The sequence below is a fragment of the Diplotaxodon limnothrissa genome, linkage group LG10 (assembly GCF_057381915.1).
Source record: "Diplotaxodon limnothrissa isolate DT_005_m linkage group LG10, D_limnothrissa_male_GT1.1, whole genome shotgun sequence".
NCBI lineage: Eukaryota > Metazoa > Chordata > Actinopteri > Cichliformes > Cichlidae > Diplotaxodon > Diplotaxodon limnothrissa.
The window spans coordinates 15,729,149-15,749,134 of record NC_140605.1 but is presented as its reverse complement, the minus strand read 5'-3'; the positions used below and the strand labels follow the sequence as shown (position 1 = coordinate 15,749,134).

Below are 19,986 nucleotides of genomic sequence, written 5' to 3'. Positions count from 1 at the left end.
CACCTCCAACATGTACCTCTCCAGACTGAGGCGCATTGAGATCGCCACGTACCTGAACTTGTCCGAGAAGCAGGTGAAAATCTGGTTCCAGAACCGCAGAGTGAAGCACAAAAAGGAGGGAAAGAGCAGCGGCCAAAGGACTGGATCACATAACTGCAAATGCTCGTCCCTGTCAACCGCCAGATGCTCGGAGGAAGAGGATGATGACATTCCCATATCTCCTTCCTCGTCCGAAAAGGAAGATGTGGACCTGTCCGTCTCCCCCTGAACGCCCCCCTCTTTGATCCCCCCTTTCTGAAAGATTTTGCTCCTGATGATTTTGAATACAGCCAAAAACAAACAGACTGTTCCACTTGTGTTCAGTCGACTGTACATAGACAGAGAATATTTTAAAATCAGGGGACTGCCCTGAATTATTGTATAGCTGTATACATGTTGTACGTTTTGTATGTAGTTTTTTCTGAAAACAGTCACTTGTTGTTGCCAATCCGATGAATATGGTAGGCATATTTGTAAAGATTACCCCCCCCCCCCCCCCCCAAAAAAAAAACAAAAAAACCCCCAAACAAACAATAGCAACATTGTTAATGAGTATTTTGGGGAAGACAGTATTTTGTACTATACTTGGTAAATACTGGTTAGATTCATTCTATGTGGATGGAACTGTGACTTAAAATATGGAAAGCTGGAGAGAAATCCGCCGACACCACTCTGAAATTATATCCTCAGTGTAATTGAAAAAAAAATATTTATTTATTTAAAAATGTTCATACTTAAATAAAATATTTCTGAGCGGTAGACTGCGTTGTCTTGTGGGTTATTATTTTATGTTTTTTTGCGCACCACTGAATGCGCACGGGGACAAACATTCTGTATTCTGTTTTCCGGCTGAAAATATTAGTTTGGGTATTAATTTAAAAGGAAAAAGCCAAAAAGGTACAATTACAAATATTCGAAATTGTATCTAGTATCCTTTATTTAAACTAAGAAATAAGATATAGGGACATTCACATATTAAAACTTTGGATAGCTGCGCTTACGTGAAAACGTTCGCTTTGCTCGGCTTTTCAGAACTTAGACTGTTTCTGTGCAAATTAAACACGCATATTTTAAAATTCCCTCACGAAACGTTAAAGCTGCTGGTTGCAGGGTGTGTTGGTGCTTTGGGGAGATTTTAAAGGTGCTTAACAGAGTTAATTTTCCCCCACAGAAACCCAAAACAAATTTGGTGTTACTATTTCCCCCCGTGAGATTCCCAGACTGCCCTGCGTCGTACACACAAATAAAATGTTCTTTTGCATCGAAGAAGCGCGTTGGATATTACGTGCCTAAGAAGGAGTAAATTAAGTACTTCATAATCTTTATCACTCAGAAGCGATAAATGCATTATCGTGGACACCTCTTACGCGCTTTCCCTGGGGGGCACTCGACCCAGCTATAGCTGCCTGGCCCTTCTGAGCTTTCCCCCCCCCCAAAGTTTCATCCCAGCTGAAACGATCTGTCTCGTGTGACCGAGTAAATAATCACTGTGGGTGTATAATGGTGCATCAGGAATGCGCATAACTTAAGATATCGATCTAACATGAAAATAAATGAGAAAAGGACGCAGTTTAGTGTCCGTGACCCAGATTGTTCTAATTGTTAACGGAGCACTGTGCACAAGATTGTTGTCGGTTTTATAAACTCTGTGTGCTTTAGCCCCATACAAACCTATTAAAACTCGACACGTGTAACTTGATAACATAAAAAAATATTAATTAGCATAGCATTTAAAAAAAAAATTGTTAATGATTTAAACCAGCCAAATGAATTATTTGTCAAATAATACGCGGCAGCCCTTAAAAAAAGAAACCCAGTCTTCTAGGAAAAAACTAAAATGCTCTCCTGGTGAAAAACGAGTGTAAAATCAGTGTATGTGTAATTTTCTTTTTATTTCAGTTTAAAATAAATATTATGTTATAAATAAAAAACGTCCAAAAAATCAAACTATGAGTTAGGTGTATAGTTCCATATTTCTTTGCCCGTTTTACGCACCGCAACAGCGGCTGTTCTTTAGAGCCTTTGACTGCCCAAGTCATATTTATTAGGCTGAATAGGCTTTAAATTATATTTACTCCGTATAAACGTACTGCTAGAGTTTTCTAAAGAGACTAAAAACTGTTCCTAAATTGCGTACAGCACGTTATCTGCATCAGCGTGCCTTATTTGGATGTGAAGTTCCACTTGTAAACTTTCATTTAATTGTTCACTTAACCATTTTAACAAAACTCTAATATTTGCATTTGTTAAGATATGGGATTAGACCATTTTGTTAATTGCACCATAGAGCTCCATTTTGCTCACAACGTCCTCTGCAAAGCGCCCTTTATCCATTCAATAGCCCGGGGGTATGCGCCCTGGGGGAGCTTATACGCTCGGTGCTTCAAATGCTCAATTTATTTATTCTTAATTTTGTGCCGATCAATTCATTGAAGCAAAAAGGACTACGGTGTCTTTTTAAAAAGAAGAAAAGGGAATTGTGGACGTAACCTTGACGGAGCTGAGGAGAGGGCTCCCCTGACGCTGGAGAGCCGCTTGAGTCAACAGGCGCCCATCTAGCAGACTCGCCCTTGTCTTTATTCTGGCTAATTTTTTATTTACGGCTTTTCTTTGACATGTCTCTTATCTATCAGATTAAAAGAACAGCTTGTAACAAATCAGTCTGCACGATTTACAACAGCATTAAAAGGGGACAAAGGGAGCAGGCAGTCAGTACCTGAGAGTCTGGTAGACGGCGCGGCGCTGCAGCTGATTCGATGGTTTGAAAATACGCACGAAACAAAATACTTGAATCCTGAAAAAGAGCCTTTGTACGTTTCTTTAGAAATCAAGCAATTCTGCATGACAAAGGACAATTAATAAGCCGTCTTTTCACGACCAGCAGCTGGTTTCCCCGTCAAGGAAAGTTGGAAAAAATTCAGACTGAATGCGCGCAAAAGCCCTTTGCGCGCAGACAGCAACCCAAGGTGACCCATTTGGCACAGTTAAAATAACCAAGCCGAGGTAAAAGCGAGGGAACTGTCAAAAACATTTAAGCTGAAATATCTTGAAATTGCAAATCCCTTTATGTGGAGGGACGCTGCCGATGTGGGTTAGTCGTACAAAGGAGGTGGTTAAGTTGGAGAGGCTTTGGAAACGGACACGTGGCTTCTCAATGAGAGCTCTTTTGGACCCGCGTGGCTTGCTGTGGCACTGCACATTCAACTACTTTAAACTTATCCAGCTTAGTAAAAAGTGTGTAGTAAATCTTAACAAGTTAACTCACTAACTTTTTACAAAACAGTTTGTAAACTTTTACACACTTTAAGGTGTTTATTTACTCTCGCCTTAAGAAATAAATACAAGCTGTTCCACACTTCCAACTTGGTTTATAAATGCAGAGTCCAGACTTACTGCTGGAAGGGGGGAAATGACTTCCAGTAGATAATTTTCAATCAGGACTTTAGTGATTTTAATACACTTTTAGCTTAACATTTCATCACTTGAGGATGTGAGGCGTTTTTAAAAGACTTGTAACAGTTTTTGTCAGTAAGCCTAAGGAACGCGTTTACTGATAAAACTATAGTGGGTTTGTTTGTGTGGTTATAAATGAAAAAAAAAAGGTTTAATTTTGCTTTAACATTTAGAAGGCAGAAAAATATTATCCCCGCAGTCTGCAGTCTATCACGGTTATCATTTTATATTTCGCTGCAGCTTCAACTAACATCTCGACCTGCACTGATGGACTGGAAATGGGTTCAGCTGCTCACGCTGTGTTATAAAATGAATGTTATTAAAAAAAAGACAGAAAAAAAAACCCCGCAAAAGCAACACGTTTCATTACGGAGCTGTTGTTGGTGACAAAGTGTGTTGAGCTTGCTGAAGTGGCAAGGAAGAAAACCGCTCGTCATTGCCTTGAACTCCGGCTGCATTCTGCTGCAACATTTGAACCCATTCAACTGTATATAATCTGTTTAACAGCTAATCAGCAGTGTAAGATGAAGGACTGGCACGCAGCTTCACTTTTCCTCAGTCGCCCCTCGCTAATTGAATATTCAATGCGCGCACTGTGCTCTGCTTGCCTTTTTCAGTGTGCTCAGAATACGCCTTTTTAATTCTCGGCCCATACACAAGCAGTGTCAAAGGTTGAGAAATAATGAACTGCTCAGACATGGAAGAGACCTCTGCGAGCGCCACCACTGACGCAACCTGAATGCCTCCGAGGATGATTTGTCTTTTTTTCTGTCTAAATAGGTATGAGATTTGACATTTGGACAAAGAAACGTATTTGTTTTCTGTCGGCGTTTGACTGTGGCACCTGCACACAGGCCACTGATGTAAATATCAGACTTAGACATAAAAACTGGGGATAACAGAACTGTGCCGTGCGCACTGAGATGCGAAAAAGAAACATGTTGGTGTTGGTGGTGGCCTATTTATTGTGTCTAGGTTAGAAAGAAGAAAAAAAATCAATTACAGAGTTTTCATTTGCTTTTGATGGTGTTAAAAAAGACTTGTGTGTCATTGCGTTTTAAAGCATTCTGTCAGTTTCTGTTCCAGGTAGTAGCAGAATTGTTGCTGAGATGCTGCTGCAGTACGTAGACCTTATGCTGTTACTGTGTGGGCATGCAGAAGGAAACCCTTTTTTAATAATAATAATAAAAAAAAGGGGGTCAGGAGAGAGTACAAGCGGTTGTCTTTCCCCTAAAGACGCACAAACACGCGCAAAGTACACGCACTAAAAACACTCTGGAACCAAAGTGACAGACAACCCGAGTGATTCTCTCGGCCGACAGATAAAGGGCACCACACCTCTACCATCTCCATCGCCTTGTATGCCAAGCAGCTGAAACACTTTCACGTGCCTGGAGCGCACACTTTCTCCGTTTTCAGCGCGTTTGTCTGTTTGTTTGTTCCGCAGCTGGGTGGCTTGCGCGGATGTGCACTGTGAAGCAGGAGCGTCACCTGGTGGCAAAGCACAGAGCCAGGAGATTAAAATGGAAGCGTGTGTTCCACCAGGCTTACAGAGTTTTGACATGAAAAATCTCGGGGGGGCCCCTTACAGAAATACTTCTTATTCAGGCAGCAGCACCGGTCAGCTCTGTTATTCTCCTTTCAGGGAGCTGCTTTGAAAAGGAGAGGAAAACAGAGAATTCCTATCTAACCATCTACTTGTGAAGATTGGCACTAAGATCCAGATACATTTTTTAAGAAGGGCAGAAAAACAGTCAGGAGGGCACTCTTTAAAAACCTATTAAACTGTATTCAGCCTGCATGTACCTTTCAAAGTGATAGAGAAGCAATGGTGGTCTCTTACTGTAAAGTAGAAGATGAAGTTATCACCAAAAAGTTACAAAGTTAAAGATGAAGCGTTTGTTTCAATATTTAAAGCGAACTTGGTGTACTGATCCTTTGTGCCATGTCAAAGTGGTGAAAAGGAGCGTTACACAAAATATGTGCAGCACTCATGACTTTTACCAAAATCTCAGACTTGAATCAGCTTTGTATGGGTGGGCCTTGTTACAGTCATCACCGAAAACTTTGATGATGAAATAAAATAAACAACAAGCATCTGAAAATGTTTGGTGGGTTTTTTATGGAGTCTGTGAAGTTTTGAAATGAAAACAGAATTTGCTGGTGTTGCAGCCACTGGGTCAGGGGACAATTTACTGGATGAGAAAAGAACAGACTTATATTGGATATCAGCAAATTCTCGAGTATGTAAAAAAAGAGAAAACACCAAAGACAGAAAGGGGATCATTTCCAAATGTTTACCAATATAAAACAGCAGTGGTGAAAGATCACAGAGCTAGAAGCCTTTTGAAATAACAAAGAGCTGAAAGCTGTGATTCTGAGGGGAATTATGACTAAGAACTTAAGGAACCCAAACTTTTTCTTTGGAAAATATAGCCAAATGAAAAGTTTTCTTCCTTAAAATATTTAGAAGTATTTCTTTCTTTTGCATTTTTGGGATTGGTTGCTTTCATTGTCAGGGGGTACCAAAACACTTCATGCTGTCAAAGTGGAAACGTCAGTAAACTAATAATTAACAAATAATTAAACTCTAGCTCTGAAGTGGTGAGCTGGACATGCCGTGATTTAATAACAGTCATTGACACGCTGATTTATGTAATTTTTTTTTTTGAACATTTTATTTTCATAGCTTTCTGTTGTAACAAAACTCATCTTATGTACATTACTTTAGGTGCCATAATCAGATAATTAAGGCAAAGCTCATCTCGAAGGCTCCCCCCACTCCATGATTACACGCAAGTCAATCAATAATTTTCAGTATCAACAAGTATACATGAGTTACAAAGTAATTAAACACTATGACACGAATCACACATCCAGGCTGTCCAAACTACAGTATAAAAACACCGCAACTTTTAATTACATGAAGGACATCTTAAATACAATTTAACATACAAAGTGATTTAAAAAAAAAGTCTTCTTTTTTTGGGCTGTTCACTCAAAAATAGCAGAAAATGTAAAACGGAGATGGTGTTATTCGACTTTTACACAAAGCACCATTAAGATCCAAGCACAGTGAATACAGTCAGCACGCACAAACTCAAGCTCCAGTTTACTGTCTGACGAGCAGCGCTGATCACATCATCAGATGACCAAATAAAACCCTCTCATTAAATCCAAAGTGAAATCCATTCAATCATATTACAGAAAAAAGTGACACAGGAATTAAAGCTCTTAATTCATGTGCTGATAGAAATTTCCTTTTAAATACTTCTTTAAAAAAAACAAACAGCCACCAGCTCTTCACTAAGCCTGTCGTTGCATGTGTAATATACAGTATCAGGTTTACGTAAAGTCACGTGAAACTTCATAAAGGAATAAATAAAGTCATTTTCCTGTAAAGGATCAGGCTTGAGATCTGTATTCAGGCTATTGAGAACAAACTAGGTTGACACAAGTATGTAAAAAGGTCATAATCTCATGCGGTGCCATCACATCGCTCACGAGTATGGGACAGGTTTCTTTCCAGTGTCTGTATTCTGACATTTTTAGAAATGAGTGTACCAGAATCCAGACAGCGCTCCTGCAGACTCAGCTCTCTCCATAACAAATGACTAACCATCAGTGATTAGTCAATGCAACCCGTGGAGCTTGCTTACAGACCGCATAGAGGAGCAGAAATCGTAAAGGTATGCTCATCTGCTGTGGGTCAATTTTTCTTCAACCTTCAGCACATTTCTGCCTTAGAGTTAAATCAGCAAACTATTCGAACAATTTGGCCTCAATAAAAATCTTGTGGGCTGGATTCTTGACTTGCAAATTGACTGGATGCAACTAACGGATAACTGAAATGTCCATATTATTATCTCACTGTTATTGTTTATCCCATGCAAAAACATGTGACAGGGCGGGTATGAACACAGGACAAGTTAACGTATCCAGATGACTGTGGTGTTGTTGGATGACTCCAGGATAATGAGACCGATCACAAGCTGGTACATTGATGATTTCATTATATTCTACTATTTTTAAAAATTGAAGATAATTATTATGATCCATGATTTTAGAAAATGTACTCATACACAGATGTTTACATCCAACATCCATTTAAATCCTGAAAAATGAAATGATAGTAAAATATTCAACTTTATGGTGGAAAAAAGTGTTTATTGACTTAACTAAACAAAAATGAAATATGATTTTGCATAAATGAGCTCTCATTTGTTTTAATTTGCTTTTTTTGTATTGTGCAATGTATTTTTCTTTAATTTTACAATTCCCCAAAACTCATGCATCAAATATCCATTCACTAGGGGTTAAGAGGGAATATCTTCAGTTTTATACATTTCTTGGAATAATTATTGATTTAAAGCTGATCTTAATAAACTGTAAAAAGCTGCGTGTAAAAAAAACAAACCCATATTCTATCATCTGTCATATTTGCACATTGATAAAGCCACCTTGAGTTTATTGTATCATGCTTTTGTTGGGGCTGCTTTGCCCTTTTCCTCAGTGTCATATTTATCTATAAAGAACAGAAACTCACTGAATCAAATGGTCTAACGGGCTGACGGGTGAGCCGCGTCTACGGCACCGCTTTGATCGTGAGTTTCAGTTTTTTTCTTCTGGAGAAAGGCTCCGCGTCCCAAAGTGCAGAACAGCATTGTTTTAAAAAACCCAGCTTTGTTCCTGCAGCGATAACTCATGTACGCAAATCATAATATAGTTATTTTAAAATCCTACATGCTGCTGTGTGGATCCTCTAGTTTATTATTTATGTCTTCACTATGGTACATTGTGCTTATCTGCTGTCCATGTATTTCTTTAAATATGCGTGTGAGGATGGATTACCTACTTACTCCATACCAAACCTTCCTAACCTGACCATTTTGAACTAAGTGTACCTGACTTGAATATTTCCATTTCATATCTTTAAACTTCTCCATACTTCTACTTTACTGAACTACATTTCTGTTATATCAGACAGATACAGCTACTAACCCTTTTATGCACAAAAACATCTACTAATCAGTGCAACAGATATTCCCTTCGTTTTCTTTCCTACTTCGTTAATCATCTCCAGACCCCTCGGGTTTCACTTCTAACTGTGGTAGTAAAATGTGGTTTAGACACTGCTACACCAAATGACTCCATACAAGTTTAAAAGGGACATTTTTTTCAGAGGTCTGTGTTGCTGGTAACATTTTACTTTCATGTATAACTTGGATTTTGAAGCTGTGTATGGTTAAAATGGTACTTCAAGCCTCTGGATAAACAACCAGTTTTTCAACCCTGAGTTAAGATTTTGTTTTCCTTTTTTTGCGGTTTAAAAGGTCAATAGTGATTTTTCATTCATCAGAAAATATTTAGCACAGCTCACTATTCCATCTATGACAAAAGCTGCCCGGCAGCCAGTTTGCAAGTTGCAGTTTTAATAGCAAAAGGATGCTTTTCATACTTTCCAGTCTGGCAGTGATTCTCTTTGACAGGGTAGGATATATATCATAACATGCCTTGGGAATGAGACAGAATGTCTGTTATCCTAAAATGAATTTTACATAAATTTCCTAAATGAGCTAAAAACAATTAGATGACAGCAAATCAATCTCTAACACAATAGAGACCAAAATAATAGACTAATGGAGACTTAAAAAAAACATTGGTTGCAGATGTCACTCAAGGATAAATGGCACTCAGGCACATCGTGGCTTCCTTTTCCTCTTTCCCACTTACTTCCTGTTTTTAAACCGCCTTTCAAGGAATGTGTGAGTCATACAATTTACAACAGGTTATCATATCATCTTCCTTGGGATCTTGATGTATCGCATCTATTTACATACATGGTCGCTGAGTGGATCTCCAGTCACTCAATCTGCCTGTGGCTCCTGCTGTCAAATATCATCGACCTTCTCTGTGGCTGGTAGAAGCAGCTGGTTGACGTTTCCAGTCTCTGTCCGCTTTTTGGGATAGTCATTTTATTCTGAAGAGCGATCCCCTCTGTTGTCCTGAAATTTTCGGCCATCTCTTTAGAAAAGACATTCGCTGCTGACGCGTCATTCAGGCTCTTGATGGGTGAAAGGAGCTTGCCGTCATCCCCCGACGTCGGATAGTCCATGATGGGAAACGGAGGGCTGAGCAGGATAAGACTTTGAGGTCTCTGTCTGTTCCTAAAGGACGGTCTTTGTAAGAGGTTCCCTCTGCTGGGTCTGGGACAATCCACAAACACTTCCAGGCTGGGTGTGTGCCTCCTGGTTATCACAGGCAATTCTGGAGTGGATGAGATCTTCAAAGACTCGGCAGATTTCTCAACACTTGGCTGTTTTTGGAGTATGGGGGCTGGCTCTTTATTCTCCAGCTCCTCCTTTAGGTCTGACACGCTCGGAGGAGGTGCAGCATTGCTTTTCTCCGTGCTCACTTTAGGATTCTCCTTTTCTTGTTCCTTCACCCTGTCAAATTCATTCTCGGGTCTGCAGTGAGGTATCTGGCTGTACTGCACCTTTGGGGGGATGACAGGGACAGCTTTGGCCTGGCACGTTTTTATCATGAAGGCTGTCCGCACAGAAGACACGCTGACCGGGGCCGAGTTTCGCCGGAGAGGCGCCTGCCGATCGTTCAGAAACAGCTCCAACTCTGAGGGCAGCCCGTTGTTCACAGCTCCAGATGAGGCCATTAGCCCCCTCTGACAGGAGGAAAACTCTGATGAAGTACGGTTTTGCTGATTAGAAATGTCTCTGATATACCTATGTCCCAGATCCAAGTTAAGCGAACACGGCCTGTGTTTAGAAAAGCATTTCTCCTCTCTTTTCTCTGAAGCTGCTGCCTCATACGACATTTGTCTATTAAACCTCTGAGATGACGCTGTGTTCTTCGATTTTGTTGTGCTGCACTTTTCCGTTTGAGGTTGTGTTGTGCTATTGCTGTTCAAGCTCGACCGTGTAGGTGCCGAAGGAACGTACATCCACGTTGTTTCTGGTTTGCTGTTTGTAGTCTGAAGGAGGTTTCCTGGAGAGCATTCGGTGCTCCTGAAGAACTTGTTGTTATCAGCTTGAGGAGATGAGCTCTTCTCCACCTCTAAGCTCAAAGTTTCCCCGTGTGAGCTGAAGGGTGACAGGTGGTTAAATAAGTGCTCCAGATCAGGTGAGTGGAGTGGGCTTGTAACCCACTGCTTAGTGGAGCTAATATCCTCCCAGGGCTCCACCAGGTCCAGCTCCTCTGAAGTCCCTCCTTCATCATCGTCGAGGTTCGGCAGCTCCAGTGTGTTACGTTTCTCCTCCAAACACACTGGAAGCCTCTGAGGGATCTCCAACTCAGGAATCATAACTTTCTTCGCTCCATCACTGAAGGCATTTTGGTTCTCCTGAGGAATTTCGTGTTTGTGAGATTTGCTGTCTATATTATCTGCAACCACAAGAACATCCTCAATTCTTAAATGATTTATGACTTGGTCTGAACTGGCTTTCTTTGGACAAAGCTGGCTCTGCTTGGTGTAAACTGAGTTATCTTTGTTTAAGGGTGGGATTTTAAGATTCAGTTTCTTCTCTTTCTCATCCATCGTGTCAGTAGGCGGTGCAGTTTTGTGAAGAGACAGTAAGATGTCTGATTCTGAAGGCTGCTTCTTTGCGACGACTTCACAATCACTCCGAGAGGTATTTGAAGACTGCTCTCTACATAGCAAAGACAGAGATGGAGAGCTGCGGCTGCGCTTCGCCTTAACATCCATTGTTAACTTAGTGTTCACACAAGTGCTTGTTGAGACGTTAACTTGTTTAACATTTTCATCCAGCAGGTCAAATTCGGGTTCAGTTATTTTCAGTTCCTGGTTTAGGTCAGACCACAGGTCTTTGCCAGTAGAAGATCTCTTATCCTGGGAAGTTATAAGGGATAAGCAAGCAAAGATTAGCAAAGAGTAACAAATTACAGCAAATGTACATGAGCAAGAACAACTGGGTTACCACACTAAAACATTTCTGGTATTTTAAAGCAGTGTTATTGGGTCTGGTTAGTTCCTTTTTGTAAAAAAGGCTAAACCTGAGTAAATAACGTGACGCAAAATACTAATAATACTAGCAAATACAGTACTTATTCCTTAAAAAAAAATTAATTTCACAAATTATTATGGAGTGTTACACCTGAACTATAATAAAAGACAACATCTGTAATCGGAGATGATTACCAGTTGCTTCTCTGTGGGCAGGTTGTGCAGTTCTTTCCCAGAAGATGGCGCTGCATCTTTGCCTTCTCTTGCATTTGCAAGGGACTGCAGTTCCAGTTGAGAAATATTCCTCTCTCCTTGACCGTCTTGGACCATTTCTTTCCTTATATCTGAATAAAACATGTTTTTTGTTTTCATTGCAACCGGTTACACAAGTATGACTTTAGATGTGAGCAACAATTCACACAAAAAAAGGAAGATGGCCTTACCTTGTGACGATACCCTGGACGTCACCTCCTCTACGTTATTCTTCTCTGCTCTTTCCTGCCTCTTCCGTTCCAGTTGGGGGAAAGTGTTGCTCTTTCCACTGTTGCCGCTCTGCTCTGAAGTCTCTTTGCAGGGTTTCAGAGTAGCTGCTTTTTCTTTGCCGTGCCCTCTGCATGGCGTGCTGTTAGAGCTGATAACTGCTGACACACGCAGAGGTACAGACACAGCAAAAGGCTCAGATATGTTGACGGCTCTGCGCTGATGCCTCGGCGAAGACTCCAGTGGGAAGAAACTTCCTGGAAAGGAGGGTCGGGAGGAGCTGTTGTGTGAGGAAGCCGAGTACAACATCCTCCTGTTTTTTGGGGAGGTGGGCTTGTAGCCACCGAGGTCGTCACCTTTAAACACCTTGAGCTGCTCTGGCAGGTTTTTCTGAGGGGGCTCAGAGCCCTTCTGGTTCTCGCTGACATTCCAGCCACCCGTTGCCCCCCCAGTGTTCTTCCCTTTAAACTCCCAGTTTTGATCATGTTCGCTGATGTCACAGAGCGAGTCGGATCCCAGCGTTCTGGATTTTACATCCGGAATGAAAATACTGCCTGGTCCACCAGCTGGACTATTGCTTCCTGTTCTGTCATCATCTGCAATTCAAAGTCCAAAAGTGATAAATATTAGCATAAGAAAATGTCATGCCCTTTTACACACACGATTTCTGAGAACTACAGTATATGCAATGGTACTCTCTTATAATGAGGCAAAGAGAAAGTCTTTTGCTAAATTAAAACATCCAAAATTTATGCAGTTTGTTTCAGTTCCATGCAAATAGTTACAACAAGGTTTAAGCCCCACCTGTGTACAAGGACTCCATGCTCCTGGATGGACGGAGAGCAGCTTTTTCTGTAAGAAAACAAAAAAGAAATATTAAATTAACACTAACTAGCATGGGCTGGATATTCGCTTTAAGGCCTGCATAATTTTGAAACATCATTAAAGAAGGTCAAAGGAAAAGGCAAATCATGTTGTCCAACTGTTTCTAACTTGCTTGGCTGTTCATGTTGCCCGGTGGGGACGTATATTTAGCTAGTTTTCCTTTAAATAGTTCTCTCCTGTGGGAATCTTTACCTGTCATTCCCTGTGCTCTTATGAGCACACTGCCATTCCGGCTAAGTTTTCCCTTTGGGTCCAAAGACCTTCCGATGTTAAAGATAGACTTCCACTTCTTCGATTTCCCAGAAAACTTTCTCCTGACAAACGAAGAGAGAAGATTAAGCTCACTGGCATCTGTCACATGTCATAGCATCACAGCACTTTAAACACACGTGAGGCTGAGGCCAAATCTTACTTGTTGTCTGATATGTCTATGACGGTGTGATAGAGCGTGGCCGTGCTTGTATCAGGCAAACTGTTCTCTCGCTGGCGTTCTTTATGGAGAGGGTGGTCTGGACTTAAGGAGCGAGCCTGAGCTTCTTCCAAACTCATCAACTTCATTGGCCCACACTGGCCACTGATGGGGAGCGTGGCGTACTTTTCCCCACACTTCGAAACCGGTCCTGGAGAAATATAAAATGTTGTTTTTTGCGCTGGTAACTGAGAAAATGCTTCAGCTCAACATTTCTCCTCAGCAAAAGAAGTGTCATACCTTCTTTGACTTGAATTTGTTCACTGCTGAAGATCTGATCTGCGTGGTTTAAAATAAACTCAACCACCGACTGTTGTATCCGCACCTCCTGGAAAGCCATATCTCCATTACCAGATGAAGCCTCAATGTCTTTAGATCTAAAAAAGGAAATACAAAAACAAGTGTTGAAACCCAACAGTAAAAACTTGCATTGACACTGGATGGCGTATAATGTGTCTCAACCACATCTAAACGCACCTCAGCAGATTTGGAGCCCACACCAAAGCAAGGTTACGTGTATGCATGTTTGTTTGGGTGCTCAGGGTAGCGAGGTGAGACAAGTGCTTTGCAAGGTACTCCAGAGTCCTAAGGATAGGTGAGAAAAAATGTGTTTTCACACTTATTTAAACACGATTAGTCAAACACAGTAAAGAGTTTGTCAGCAGGACGACTGTCACATCCATTAAAGTTTAAGAAGTTAAAGGTTCACCTGAAGTGAGCAGTCGGCAGTTCTTTGATGACCTTCTGAATGTGTAAAAGTCTCTCATGATCGTCCTGGACTGAGACCACTTCCTGCATGCGAACCGCACAAAATAATTCACGTCAGCCTAATTTTGTTACTTTGAGATACATGAACGCCAGCATTCTTTTAAGTATATGTTAGAGGAAGTACATTAGAAGATTGTTTGAATTATAGAGTACCATTATATTTTAAAAAAAGCATTAGCGTTTTCTCTGCAGCTCTCTAATCATTAATCAGAGAAAACCTTAATATAGCTGCAGAACGACTAGATTGCCCTGCACTAAAACAACATTGAACTTTCTTTTTCTTTTTTTTTTTTATCTTAGATTACACTCGATATGATTAATGTTATAATTATCTGTAGGGTAAAAAAAAAATCTAGCTGTCAGGGCTGTTAGCCCTGTTAACAGACAAGCATAGGTTGGTATGTTTGCTGTAAAACTAATGCAGTGGAGCTTCAAACAGCTGAGCTTTTGTAAGTTGCATTTAACTCAAACAGTCAAAGTACAAACCGTCCACCTAAAAATAACGTTTTATGCAAAAAAAGGAGCAACGTTTGCAATCTGAAAGCAATTTAGCACCAACTTTGTTCTTTTAAAGAAAACAATAAAGTTTTCTAAACTGTTCTTATGATGTTTTTAGTGCACCGTGCGAAGGGCAGATTTTTCCTAAAACACTGGAGTCCTGCAGTTTTTCAGGAACCAGCGGCACGAAATGTACGAATGCCAAGGTATGCAAATGCCCCGTGAAAGTACACAGAACGCTGGGCAGAAAATATGATCCTGATCTTAGAGTTTGATATTCCTGTTTCCTTCTTTCCTACTTTCTTGCCTGCATTTTATCCAGAAAATTCACAAATGTTCGGTGCTAAAAATCTGAATTTATGAAGATGTGATTACACTTTAACTGTGTTTTTCTAACTTCGTTGTGCATCTTATGCAACAGTGAAACAGACAAGATGTTTTTCATCTTTAAATTAAGTTTTTTTCATGAGTAACACATTTTTTGGAAGTGGTTATTGTTGTCATTACTGTAAAATTACAGCTGTTATAAACATGAAAAACTCTTTATGAATAGTGTCATTAGGTCAAAAAATACCATTTAAATGCAAATTAGCCAATATGAAGCTGATATCTGCTAATTGTACCCTTGTGAGTGACATATGACCAGCTGAACGTGCAGTCAAACCACTTCTGTGTCACACAGGATCCCCCCTCCCCCATCACGACAGCAGATGTGACTTGAATGTACTCACGGTGAATTTGCTGTAAAGCTCATATGTGAGCAGAGGATTGGGTAGCTCCCTGAAGTACAGCTTACATAAGGAACCCACACAGTGGATGTCCTGGAGGTACACTTCCTTTGTAAGGTCAGGGCACGCCTCAGAACAAAATTCCTGCCTACACACAAACACACACACAGACTTAGCTGAATGCTTTGATTGTTTAACACCCCTGCTAACTACGATTGCAGAATGTAGCTGGTAAGATTTAAGTCTATTCAGTTGACTTGTGTTATTTTGGGGGGGGAAAATCACCAGCAAAGATGCAAAAAAGATGCAAAAAAGATCTAAGGAAACACTTGCATAACGCAGATGATTTATGTGTGTTGTTTCTTTCAAGAAGAATACATACACCAGTAACTGTTCAGAGAAGCTGCATATAAACAGAGGCGATACATACAGACCATCAGGATTAGTCTAAGATTTTAAATCGTAATTCTTAGCATGTCATGTCTAATTGTTGCAAATCTTCAAAAAAGTATGGTAGGAGTACCTGAGACGCTGGATATTTGAGGTAACCCCCGACAGTCTGTAGATCCCGTCCACAATCCCATGTTTCTCAATAAACTCTGCACATTTCTTCAGGACCTGAGGAACTTCATTAAAGAAACAATGTTAATTGTAGAGAAACCTGAACGATTATATTTCATCGTGTTTCACCTTTTTTTTTTTCCTTTACACATATCCACATTGCATTAATCGGAAAAGCAAGGGGAGGAAATTGCTGTACGTTTAACTTTCCACAGTAACAATGCATACGGTCGACTTCATGGTATGTGGTTTGTTCCACTATGACCGTTTTCGACTCCTTGGGGCTGGTGATTGTAGGTGGACAGGAAGTTAAAAATGGTTTGTTTGTTTCAGAGGAAAGTTGACACACCCAGTCCTTGTAGCTGGGATTACTTACGACATTTCCTCTAATAGAAAACGGCTTTTGAAATGTTACCACTGACCTGCGCAGCTTTCTAAACGACGGCACATCACCTTCTGAACACAACTTTGTCTTGCTCCACTATTTTAAAACCTTATGAGAATGGACTGCAACCATACGATCCGATCGCAGCTTCCCTTTAACTAATTATGAAAATAAAAATTGACTGCAAGTCACTTCCTGGGTCAGCTTACTCTTGCTTTAAAAAACTTCTGAATAATAGAAATGACCTCCAACATTTAATCAGATTTTTCATCTTCCGAGTTTCACGCAGATCAGCAAACTGCTGTCATTAATTATTATCATTAATTAACTGTGCATTATGAAGGTTTATAGAATGTATTTGACATGTTTATTTGTCGTACTTAAAGATGAAAGAATTTAATTAAGGCATTATTATTTTAAATGAGTATTTAAGGTTCCTATACTGACTTACAAGTCTTAAAAGTATATTGCTACTTATGACTGAATGTCAGTCCCCAACTTATTCCATTTGTAGTTATATTGACTGTACAGTAGTGTAAACGCTTGCTGATGTTAGCCTATCAGAAAACGTATGATAGTGGCAGGTGTTGAACTGTTTAACTGTGTCTTGTCAGTTTCATAGGCTAAATAGTCAAAGTGTGACAGGAAACTGAAAGCAGTGTCCGAAATCAACTTTTTGACTTATTGCCAAAGGAACTGGTAGCTTGGAAAAAAGCCATGCATATTTTTCACCACCACAGTTCCTGAAGAATTTCTTTTTCATAGATACTTACATATACACACTTGCCATTGCTGCAAAACTACGTTATTAGGTTGAATACAAACTTAAAGAAGAGGCCATAATATACTTTATTACAATATTGTGACATTATTGTGTTATGTTGTAAAATAAACACACTGCCCCATAGAAGGACAGACTTCTTTAGTCTCTACAAAGTTTAGTCTTTATACTTATCTTTATACTCACTCATTAACTACTTCCATATAGCTTAGAGAAATTAGCATTGGAAAAAAAATGCAACTTAAACATAAACACAGGTCTCAGGAAGCTAAAGGTTACATTCCAAATTAAAAGTCTACTCATATCTGTTGATTGGAAGGTGTTCTTTTAGGACTCTGACTGATAAGGGCTGAAATAGTAAAAAAAATAAAATAAGCATACCATGTTTTTGTTTGCCTGAAATAAAAGTTTGAATATAAAACAAATTAAAAAGTTTTAATCAACATTTAACTTTTTTAGATATTGAATTTTATGTAATGTTTCAGTTTTTTTCGTACAAAACGAATGATCTCGCAAACAAAACATAGACTGTGTCCTCAACAAAATGAATGCCTGAATATTACTTGCAGGAGTTAGTCTCTCATTCATCACCACAGACACCAACAATCTGCTATTTAAATTCTCTTCCTTCTGACTTAATTGGACTTTTAATAGCATGCTTGTGGTTAAATTCTGGACGATGAGGCACTCTGGAGTTTCCATTTTGTGCCTCCGCGTTTCCCGACTTAGAGAAGATTTCTGCCTCTCGCAGAAGGACAAAATGCAATTTGATTTTCATCTGTTTTACAAAGAAGCCTCGGAAACAGGATTTGACTGCATGTGGCAACAAATCAATACACGAAACTTTGTAAAAAACAGGTATTTGCACGTCTTGCTACTGTCATCTTAAATGTTTCATTAAACACTGAACATGTTACAGAAACAGTTGTACGTGGACCAAAGTATTTGATGCTGTTATTTTACAGAGCCAACATCACATTCCTAATGTGAAAAACTGAAAAAAACCTTACTTCATCTAGACAGGAAGTGTATGTTTTAAACTTTCTTGGCATCAAATCAATATTTATTCATTAAATATTATCAACTATTATTTATCATTTGTTTGTTTTTTTGACAGTTTAGATTAAAGTTAATCTTAAAAATGCAAAAGTTGAGAGTATTTTCTGTCAAATACCATTTATTGTAGATGTACAAGTGTGCTGAATGCATTATTGTCACTTGTGCACAACGCTGTGCTTTTAAAGCTGTTTCAGCACTTAACCATACCAAGAAGAGCAATACAGAAAACAAAATGCGTCAAAATATATAGGTTTTTGAGCCTTTACTCAACTTATCATCTATGTTGTGTTGCTGTGAGTTTGCCGGTTGCTCTCAGGGGTGTTCAGCTACTTTCATGGAGAGTCACTAAGAGTACAAAAGCCCAATATGCTTCCATGACATAGGAGTACAACCTATACCTCCTCCCTCACTTCCTGTGTTGAATACCCCGCCTTGCAGTGTGTCCACTGTAACAGGTCATCTTTAAAGTTACCCTCTGCGTAGCTATTCATATCTGCACGTGGGAGGGTTTTTTCTTCACTCTTTTCATATTTAACATATGATGTCAAACCTCGCATATGACGGTGGTGATAAAAGAACGAGGATGACATAAACGGACACGAAAAACCCCAGAAAGCTAATGAAAACCCGGTTAGTTGAACAATCTGTTGAATGAGTCGGGAAGTCTTTGTTTCTGGTCTGTTTTTCTTGGCTCGTTATTTTCTCACAGAAGCAGGGAGCCGCAGTCCTAGCAAGTCTTTTGGTAGGCACAGAATTACTCATAGGAACTATAGCCACCATAGGAAACTGACACAAAAATGTAAGAGCCACACCCAACGTCGCAAATGACCATTTAATTTAGTCAGTGGGTGAATGAATGACCTTACTAAATGTAAAAAACTTGGATACATACAGTGTGTATATGTAACCGCTGAACAAAGACTGTGTTTATTACATGAAGGAATGTTTTGTCTTCTACTCATACAATTTTTCTGTTAAAATAGCTACAACAACATAAGAAACGACTAGTAAAGCCTATTACCCTCATTATCTTCATTAGCCTCTATCTGTATGGGAAATACTTATTAATAGGAATAGTTTGAAGTTTAGCAACAGTTCTGGTAAAGTAGAATTAGATTTCAAGGAAGCAATTTTTAAAAAGAAAGAAAAGAGTTTACCATCTTGTCCTGAATTCTGGAGATGTTCTATCAGGTCACAGCCGAACGCATTTTCACTTCCTTTCTTCTTGGTCTTCTGCTTCGTCCCTTTATTCTTCATGTGGATCCAGTTAGTAGTCCAGATGATTAAAGCAAAAGGTTCCTTGAGAGCACACCGAATGATCCATATGACCTCAAGAAAGTTGAGTTAGTAGATCAAAAAGCAGCCACATAGAAATCCCAGCAAACAGCTCCCAAAAAATCTGCATCCGCTCACATTCTGTCTGACCACACTGCTGGAAGAGGAGAGGAGAAGTGACGTCACTTTTTAAACTTGAAGTCCTTTAGAGTGTTGTCACTTTAACAGAAGACCAAACACAAAAAAGACACGGTGTGACTGTTGGTTCTCTAGAATGTGGCATTATCTCTGAAAGCTCTGCAGAAACTGCGTTAGGATCCGTCGGTTTCCTGTCGTTTTTCTTTAACCCCCAACCAGTCTCGCTCTGCTCCTTCTTTCTCCTCCTCTTTTCCTTCATTCCACACTGTCTCCTTTTCTTCACAGATTCTCTGTAGCTAAGACGAACATGCGTCAAGAGGGGCAAGAACCCCCCCAATGAAGAATGGCCCTAGTTTTACACAGATTTCTCTAATTTCACAAATAAATACATTCACGTAAACGTGTTGATTTGTGGCAGTGGTATGCCTGGGATTTTTTAAATGCTGAGACTATGCAAGGGGAGGGATGTGAAGTTAAGGGAGTGAGAAC

General features: G+C 39.8%; 2 protein-coding genes across 2 annotated transcripts in view; one reads left to right on the top strand and one right to left on the bottom strand.

Moving 5' to 3' along the window:
• Window positions 1–268, top strand: part of gsx1 (GS homeobox 1) — an 838-nt gene extending 570 nt beyond the window's left edge. The window contains exon 2 of the mRNA XM_085363694.1: window positions 1–268. This exon is cut by the window's left edge and continues 85 nt beyond it. Coding sequence (XP_085219820.1) covers window positions 1–268 — 268 coding nt within the window.
• A 7,583-nt stretch (window positions 269–7,851) lies between these two features.
• On the bottom strand, window positions 7,852–19,669 carry arhgap31 (Rho GTPase activating protein 31). Its single transcript, XM_085364468.1, has 12 exons — window positions 19,242–19,669; window positions 15,822–15,924; window positions 15,302–15,446; window positions 14,014–14,096; window positions 13,782–13,889; window positions 13,545–13,681; window positions 13,248–13,455; window positions 13,028–13,149; window positions 12,755–12,802; window positions 11,914–12,546; window positions 11,666–11,814; window positions 7,852–11,356 (listed from the first exon to the last, which is right to left on the bottom strand). The coding sequence occupies exons 1-12, from the start codon at window positions 19,339–19,341 to the stop codon at window positions 9,356–9,358; spliced, it is 3,837 nt and encodes a 1,278-aa protein (XP_085220594.1). The 5' UTR covers window positions 19,342–19,669; the 3' UTR covers window positions 7,852–9,355.
• Between the last annotated feature and the right edge of the window lie 317 nt (window positions 19,670–19,986).